This window comes from Toxorhynchites rutilus, chromosome 3, assembly GCF_029784135.1.
Source record: "Toxorhynchites rutilus septentrionalis strain SRP chromosome 3, ASM2978413v1, whole genome shotgun sequence".
Classification (NCBI taxonomy): domain Eukaryota; kingdom Metazoa; phylum Arthropoda; class Insecta; order Diptera; family Culicidae; genus Toxorhynchites; species Toxorhynchites rutilus.
This window is the reverse complement of record NC_073746.1, coordinates 251722348-251731819: the sequence shown is the minus strand read 5'-3', so window position 1 is coordinate 251731819 and position 9472 is coordinate 251722348. Positions and strand designations below refer to the sequence as shown.

The 9472-nt window shown below is 37.3% G+C and overlaps 1 protein-coding gene across 2 annotated transcripts in view; it reads left to right on the top strand.

The window, feature by feature from the left end:
* The first annotated feature begins 4328 nt into the window (after positions 1-4328).
* The window catches only part of LOC129776167 (phosphatidylinositol transfer protein alpha isoform), a 56319-nt gene continuing 51175 nt past the window's right edge, over positions 4329-9472 (top strand). For both annotated transcript variants that reach the window (XM_055781638.1, XM_055781639.1), the window contains exon 1: positions 4329-4903. In XM_055781638.1, coding sequence (XP_055637613.1) covers positions 4887-4903 — 17 coding nt within the window. In that variant the 5' untranslated portion in view covers positions 4329-4886. The remainder of the gene's footprint in view (positions 4904-9472) is intronic.

Below are 9472 nucleotides of genomic sequence, written 5' to 3'. Positions count from 1 at the left end.
GTAAATACATTGAAAAAAAGCATTATTCATTCACTTTATGATGACGATCTTTTTGAAACTTTTGTGTTGGAAAAAATAGGTGGGTTATAACTGCAATGTTTACGTTGGACTACCGTTGGCTTAGTAATCATTTGTTTGTATTGATTACATGAAACAATTTTCGAATTCAAATGACTTTTACTACTTTACTACTGTTATACTTTGTGTGTGAAGAGTTTGAACCAATCCCATATTGGGTCTATTAACCCTTTAACGGGTACTGGCAACTATATTGCCACCAACGATTCTATTGTTTTCTCTTCTTTAACATTAAATTATCTCTTCCAACATTATGTGGTAACTTGTTCTGATGTCTAGCAACATGCCTGATTTTTTTGAGCACGGAAAAATAAAAAACTATTCATTTTGAAGTAAGGTCATTGAAACAGTCATTTTGTTGAAATTTTCAATGCATATAAATTGTTTAGGACCTGCTGAGTCTGATCATGAATTTTATTAGCTCTTTCGTTGAAACAAACAGCAAAAAAAACGAATATAAAAAAAACATTTTTACCATCCAGTGTTTTGCGCTAGACGGGCAGGTGGCAACTATATTGCTACCCACATTTTACGCTAGCCGGGCAGGTGGCAACTAGATTGCAACTATATTGTCACCAACATTTTAGGGTGGGTTTAGACTAGTGATATTCGTGTGAAGAAATATGATGAGATTTATAGAAATAGCATCAACCGCGAACTTATAAAATGAATATATTCCAGCGTTGACACATGCCTAAAGTGACCAGACGTCCCGCGTTACGCGGGACTGTCCCGCATTTCAACAAAATTTCCCGCGTAAGATTGCGTCCCGCGAAACGTCCCGCATTTGGCAAAAGAAGCGAAAATGTCCCGCGATATCAATATATTTCAATATTACGATTTGATCACGTTGATTGTTGACCTCAAAAAAAAAAACTTTTATTTGGCAGACTGTTCAAGAGCACTTCCAATGATTTCATCGCACCAACAGTGTACTTGTCTTGTTTAGAGACAGCAACAAAATTGGAAAATGGTTTTTATAAAAGTCTCCTATTGATCCACAGTGACCAACGTGAGTCAGACGAAAAGTTCATCTTTGGTCCTCTAGCTCGGTCAGGGCTTATCGTGTTGAATAAGCCGGAAGAACTAGTGTATACTGGACAGGAAGAGGCAAGATTGTTTGATGAAGTATCGTAAATGAAGCACTGGGCGGCCTGACGGAAGTTGGCCGGAATCTCAGCCATGGCCGATGAAAAAATGAATGTCCGCGTGTTCTTTTACCTTTTCGTGGGTGGTCAGCTGTCTCTCCATTTTGGCCTTCGCCCAAAAGTTTTCTATCGGGCGACGATATTTATCTCCAACCGATCCATCCTCCAGTGATATTTTGGCAGGATGGGCTGATCCCAGATTCGGCATAAAGACCACATCACCTTCGCAATTTCCGGCAAGCACTTCGTACTGTATATCTCCCCGTTCACCATGTGACTCGAAAGAAGACCGACTTGGATATCCCTTCTCATCTATCAGAGAAGGACCTTCTTCAAGAACTTAATGTGAATGATATATTCGACGTCATTGCTTACCTGGGGAACGTAAAGTACGCGGTCCCCTGCCATTCGTTGAATTCTAGTATCAAGTACGTCTAGTCTTTCATTATGATCAAGAAAAGAAGTTTTTACTTCTTTCGCCGGAAAAGTCTGACCTTTCCACATAAAAATGACCATTTTGGTCAGATTCTCCTTCACCGTTTGGCCAGTTGCTTCGATCTCCCGGCTTAAAGAGCGGCAGGGAGAGGATGTTGTAAATACCAGATCGGTTATATCTGGCGGACACAAAGTGCCTCAGGATGTTCAACTCCTTCGCTGTAGAGTGGAGCTCAAGATGCTTGACAGTGCAAGGCTGCGAATCAACAGCCTTGAATCATTTTTGTTATAGGCCTCATAAACGTAAGATTAAAGGAAAATTTGTTCCATTAAATTATCTTTTGTAGTTTTTTTAATAGCCATCCGAAATTAGTTCATTTTTCAATGCATACGTTAGCACTAAAATCGATGAAAAATGGATTGGAATTTTCGAGCTTTCCATTCGGTAATTTGAAGAAAATCATAGAATTCGAATCGTGCTTGCCAAGCTTAAACGGTCTGACTGAACGAGTGATTTTCAGGCGTAAACAAAATCTAAACTACCGAAAAATCACAACTGAGTTCCGATACTTAGAAAGAATTAATACAGATCAGGTTTAATTGCAAGGACACATGTTAAGAGTTTCACGAATAAATGAGACTCGCTAAATTATGATTTATGTTCACATAACGTATATACATAACGTTTTGTTTTTTTGTGTCCCGCGTTAGGCCTCTGACCATCTGGTCACTTTACACAGGCCTGAATTTATACTCTACATTCTATACATATATACCTCGAAGAAGTGTATCATATATATTATCACCCTTTTACATCTTTTACATTTTCGGGTGAATAAATCCATCTATAGCTATAGATCTCCCTAATGTAAACCCGCCATTACGCCAAACCGGCAGTGCCAGCTATATTGCCACTATTTTTTTCAATGTTTTTGATTGTTTTGCGTATTGGAAAACAATATTTTGTGTATTTTAGCATGTAAACATGTTGTTGGATTGAAGTTAGCGTTGATTGCATGCCCAGTTCTGACGGCCCGCTGAAGGGTTAATGCATTGTGATAGATTGCGGTCTTCGTTACAAGTAAGTTTCATAACCGTTGTCTGACCATCCGTTGTCCTTTGCGTATGGCATGATGTCTTGATCATCTCGTTAATTTATCGTGGACTACGAAAATATGCGAACGGAAGAATTGACAAACGATCATTGTATCTTACATTTCCATAGTGGAACGCATATTGTTGAATCAATTGACGATATCACAGCAAATGATTATTAATTTTTTGCCTAATCATCAAACGTTATGGGTAGAACTTCAGTGAGCTGAAGATATGAAGGGATATCTTCCAATTCCGTCTTGAATAACCGAGCCAAAGCGTTGTGTTCGTAACAGCTGTTGTAGTTCGTGTTAGGAAAACACATCCAGGAGTGCCAAAATGCATACGAGTACATACCATCAGTTTGCATAAATCAATATGTTGCTACCGCAGTGATTTTCAACCGATGGGGAATTCCCCCCTAGTGGGGAATTTGATCATCAGAAGGGGGGAATTGTGCAAGTGAATATTGCACATTTATTTCGCATTAAAGATTACAAGGATTAGCTAAAATTGTCACAAAACCTTCTTGGATACGCTAAAGTTTGCGATCTTCAGCAAACATTTTCAGAACTGAAATGTAATGTTCAATTGAACCACTTCACAATGTTTGAAAGACTTCCGTCAGTGAATGATGATGGAACTGACGACGAAACAGTACAGAAGACCATTGAAAAGGAAATAGTACAGCATTTGTCAAGATTTTTTACAACAAGTTAAACTTCACCGTTATGAAGTTGATGTTTCGAAGGCTCTCAGTGTCGGTGTGTATGTTGTGAGATAATAATCGCCAATTAATCAAAATTTAACCGAATGTTACTGCTTTCGAGAATTAAACATACGACTGCTCTCTGGACCTTTTTATCACATGAATAATCGAAATAAGCCACGATATAATTGTCATCTGTTAAAAAACAACCATGAGAATTTTGACTCCAATTATCATGCAACCGTGATTACTTTCAACATTGTTTTGTTTCTTCCATATACATTCCATATTGAATGCAAATAATGACGACATGATATTTTGCTTGCCAATACAGACACACTTCGCCTACTGCTTCACCTCTATATGTACCTCATTGCATTCGCCTCTAGTATCTGTAATCAAGGAGCTGGAATTGATTATACCGCCTTGTCTGTAATGATGATTTCCCCAGGCTCCTTGGTTTGAAGTCCTTTTGGGAAAACACATTCTGTTTTGTACAAATGCTAGCAAGTACAATATATCTACTTGCATGTATTTACAATGCCGATTTTCCCAGGCTACTTGATTTTAAAGTCCATGTCAGGGAAACAATTCATTACATTTTTTACATTTATTCATTAATATATACTTGCAGAGTAAGAACTTCTCCTTTTCAAACTCTCTAATCGAATTCCATACAAACGCATCTGAAATTTTGAATCAGAATTCAACATACATCCATTTCTATATCTTTTAGTTTTCAATCAAAAGGTAATAACAAATCAACCATATAGATACGTATTAAGGGACCCCTCATATGCCACTCACGTCGCCTTCAAACCAATTCGTGAGTTACCCCGAGCGGCAAAAATTTTGTGAACAGAGTTCAGTTCATAGTGTTGCTCGGGTCTGCTTGGTGGTTCGTCATCATTGTCATATCATCAACTTCACATAAGCTTATTTGGAAGGTGTAAAAGCCATCCTTCAGTTGTACACAAATTTTAACCCCGCGCGGAACTTTTTGCTGTGCCGAGTCTATTACCCGTGACGTGTCGGTTTGTCGTGCCAAGGAAGTGAGAGGAAAAGTAACCTTGCTGTGGGTTGCAATAAGATTCCGAAAATTTCCAGCGTTTGCTTTCTGCTGTTACCGACGCCCATGTGCAAGATTCGGTGGTGACCTTTCGCCGAATGAAAAAAAAGTAGATTGCTCTGATTCGTGGCATTGATTCGATTTATTGCGGTGATAGTTGCGGATCGCACGGAGTCGTGAAGCGGAAGGGTCCTTTGTGGTTGTCTACCATCGCGGCAGAAGTGCCTGGTGTGAAATAATTCAACTACCGATCTCTGAGATCTCCGGGGGCGGTCAGTAGAATTGCACTGTGACTCATCTCACTTTGGAGTATTAGTTCCGGCTTCTCGAAAAAGTCAATAGACGAAGTAATATGCTGATCAAGGAGTTGTAAGTAGACCAATAACTCGTAATTTATATTATTTAAAAAGTTATTGAACTTGTCATCGATTCTTCTTTCGTTTCTGGTCTTATCAGGAAGTGAGCTGTTCAAATGCATATACCATCAAAACGGTGTATTCATCTAAATCATCCCCAGTTTATATTGAATTCTGGGGAAGAAAAAAATCTTGGAACGATTTTGGAATGAAAATTGATTTTTCTCGACCCCGAGTGGTTGCGAGAGCATTGCGAATTGTAGGTTGTCAGTGCTGCCATGCGGTTAGCGGTAAAATGAATGTGATTTCATTCATCTCGTCATGTTGTTTGGACTTCCGGAGGGATGTATACATTCAAATACCCGAGTGGGTTTCATTTAACAAAATCGTTGTTTCTATTAATGTTGTGCCATTAAAGCAAACGTAAATGCACATAAGGCTATCGATTTTTTTTGATGAAATGACAGCACTGTTAATTGGATAAATGCCAAAGTACGTGGAATAAGAAGGTAGTCTACTCCCTGCTTTGTTCAAGTGTGGTAGGCAAAGGAAAAAAGCAAGAAATAGTAATAAACCATCGATCGAATCCATATAAATTTAAACAGTTTTTAATTTTTCAAATTATAATACAAGAACTGTCTCCAAAAATGTTTCGAAATGATGAAATAGCAGTTTACTTAATTATTTTAAAATTAAAAACTAAAATTATCGCACCTGTACTATAAAAAAATAATGCAATCCGATAAACAAATGTGTTGAGAGGTTATATCCAAGCAGTGTCGTTCCCGTTCCCGATCCAAGGAGCGAGTCCATGGGATAGCTGAAAACATCTCCGATTAGTTTATCTCATTCGAAATTATTTTGTTCCGGCATCGCGGGACGTGGTACTTCAACATTTCGCTGTAGTAAATAAACCCTGTTCAGTATGAAATCGATAAAAAAAACCACATAAAAACTTACTTGCACTGAAAAAGCGGCACATTATCGTGATTACCTTCGGCACGACTTGCGATTTTGTCTCTTCAGAATTTTTGGAACTTTTAAAATCGAGAAATATTGAAAAAACTTCAGAACTGCGAACTAATTGAGGATTTGTTATTACTAACTTCGTTGTGTTTGTAACACATGCGCACACACAGGAAATATCCCTTACCTTCTATTCTACGTACTTTGGATAAATGCTTGACAATGATTTCCCTGAATGAAATGAATGAACGGAATGACGTCGCAACTGCTGAGTCAGACCTTCTTGTACAACATTGGCATTGGCAACACAACAAGAAGTCACGATGACAGTGTATGTAATTTCTGTTCTGTCCGGCTGTGCAAACTGTCAGAAGGAACACTCACTCCCGAGCAAGTGTTGGTTGAGAGTGAGAGAATAGAGTGCCGTGAATCCGTGAGTGTGCCGAGCGCTTATCGCGGAAAGTGGTTTTGAGGGACGCCTTGTGAATTCGTGTTTGCATTAGAAGCCTACGTTTGCAGAGCCTACGAAGAAGTACAACAAAAATATGAATGAATGGGGAAAATCGTACGAATACGAACAGGACAAAGTTAGTGGCTTATAAGAAAACATTCGTTGTGGGGTGTTTTGTCGCTTATTTATATTTTGCATCATTCTCTTGGTATCATATGTTACAATGAAGAAGCCTATACAGCGGAAGTGATTGTTTTGTCTCACAAGGGCTCTGTTTATGGTTTACTCTAGTTCGAATCGAACGTATTACATAACTATTCACGAATGACAGCGTCTTTCCGATTGAGAAAGTAATATTTAATAGTAGGGTAAATGATCTTGGTTTGTCCGATTTTGGTGTTTTCACGCATCTAGTAAATGCAAATCGATTTTCCTTCATGAAAATCACATATAATCGATACAAGTTTGGGGTTTGTTGAAAAGCCTCAAGTCTCTAGTTGCTAATACTACCACAAGGTGTTGAAATTATTCAAATTTTAATGTTTTTTAACGATTTTCCTCAAAGAGGAATTATGATCATGGTTTGACCACCTCTGATCATGGTTTGTCCAAAAAATGATCATGGTTTATCCGGTTTTAGAAATCACTATTTTTTAATGAAAACATTCGAATTCTCAAGTAGATGTTGCATTTATCATTGTTTGAGTTTACTGTCATCATATTGATCCATTCATAATTTAGGCTTTCTTCAGAATATTGCCTTTACTTGGGTATTTTAAAAGTGTTACTCTCAACACGCTCAACACAGATAAACTTTATTTCTGCTATGCGCGTAGGACACAATAAACAAACTGCAGCCCGCCAAGCGGTGACCATAGAAATCATGTGGACAAAACAACATTATTGAATTGGACAACTCATGATCAGAATTGAGTTCATCAAAATGCGTTAATTTAATGGTTTAGCTATGTAAATCCGATACAAATGGTGAGCAAGCATGATGTTTACAATATTTATAAGTGTTGTAATCCAGAAAAGGTCTGAATACGTGCCAAATAATCATCTGGTGATCGATTAAAAGTTAGCTCGAATGAGGGGCGCATTGACACAAATAGAAGGTGTATTTTATAATCCTTTAAAACATGTGATTCCGTAGAAATATACTATAAAACTACTGTAAATCATGAAAAAGTCAATTTTATTTATATGTTTTGAAACATTCGAACACCTGATTTGACTAAGGTGTGCTAAAAAGTGGACAAACCATGATCATATTTTCGACTGGACAAACCAAAATCATTTACCTTACAAGGACGGTATAACGGTCACTTAGAAACGTAACATTTATTTCATTGTGTAGTACCAATATCTACTTTTTTAAAAATAGAAAAAAATACAACAAAAAAGTCACAAAACCGACAAAAAATATTCCTACCGCAAGCTGCACGATTCTATAAAATGACAAGACCTATGGTAAGTGGGGGTAATTTGAACCCCTGAGCAAATCGCTTTATTTCTTCTAAATCAATACGGTTTAAATGAAAAAAGTGACATTGTACACTGAGCTACACTTGTTTTCTCTCAATCAATAATGTTTAATCTTCAAACTACGAAATATATAATTAAATAAAAGAGATGATTTTTGGACAAATTTGATGTGGGGGGATTTGGACAGTCCGTAGGGTGATTTGGTCATGTGTGTGTTTCATAAAAAAAAACATGTGAAGTAACTCATGAAGGATATTTCAATCAGTAACAGTGTTCCTGGATCGATACCAGGTGCCTTGGCCAGAAGCCAGACTGGAAAAATTGCATTGAGACCATGCAATTCCTTTTTCACCAACGAAATTTTATGGTACAAAAGGATGACATTACCCAACATGTAGCATATCCCAGATATTCGGAGATAATGATTGTTGAATGTGACATTTTAGGTGCTTCATGAATGCGCCAAACCAATCTCTTCCTGCTGAGCGGTGATTTAAGTTAAGTTTTAGGTTAAGTAATCAGGAAAATCGAAAGAATGTTGTTGATGCCAAATAACTTAAAAATGCATAAAAGCATAAAACGTTAAGCGTCCTGGTGTTATCTAAAAAAAAAATGGCCGAAAATCGACCTTTTGGGATTTTTTGAATCAAGTGGCCAAAAAATCGGAACTTTGAGTGCTTTGCGGCACCCCTAAATCATGTCCGATTGAGCTAAAATTTTGCACAGGTCATTTTTTGGGCTAATAAAAAAAAGTCCCAGTAGGTCGATTTTTGGCCAAAATTTTTTTTCGGGATGACACAGATCTCGACGTTTTACGCATTTTTAAATCATTGGTATCGAAAAAAAAGTTCGATTTTCCAAATTTCATGTACCAAACAACGGCAACAATAATAATAAATAAGAGTGAAGAACGAAATACAGAATATCAATTGATGTCACAGTGCGAAGAGATTTTGAAAATTTCAGTTGCTCAGGGGCTGTCCACATACCACGTGGATGAAAAAGCACGGTTTTAGACTCTGCCTTCCCCCTCTGTGGACAAGCGTGAACATTTTCATACCCCTCCCCCTGTTGTCCACGTGGACATTTTTTCTTATTTTATTATAATAATTGAGGAAATAAGTGAGTTGTGCATAAATTGGATTTGAATTCAATTTATGTTTATTTTGTTTAAAATTTTACTAGCTGCACCCTGCCACGCTTATATAAAGGTTATCTGGTTTGCCAACACAGGAACGCGCAATATAAATTTGAACAATCCGCATCCGAATATAAAGCACAGAATTCCAAAAATTGATCCTGAGCAACATATTCAATACCAGGGAGTTAATTTACATTCACAACTTTATTTCAAAATTGTGCTTATTCCAATTCGAAATCTTAAAACTTCCTGATGCGTTGGCAGTACCAACAACAATCCTGGAAGTGGATTGTATATTGCAGGGGTGGCTAAACTTTTGGGCATTACGGGCGACTAATTGTTCAAATGTGAAAATGAATGTAGTACTAGAGATTAAAATAAAGTTTTAACCCTCCTGTACTCGCGCGTAAAATCATAACCCGTATACTCGCGTTCGGTATTACAGACCGTGCTTGTCTCTGTAATTTTGCTATTGTTTATTTATAGGCGTTATTAGTATTTATTTAAAACAGTAAAAGTTTATTAAAATTTTATTA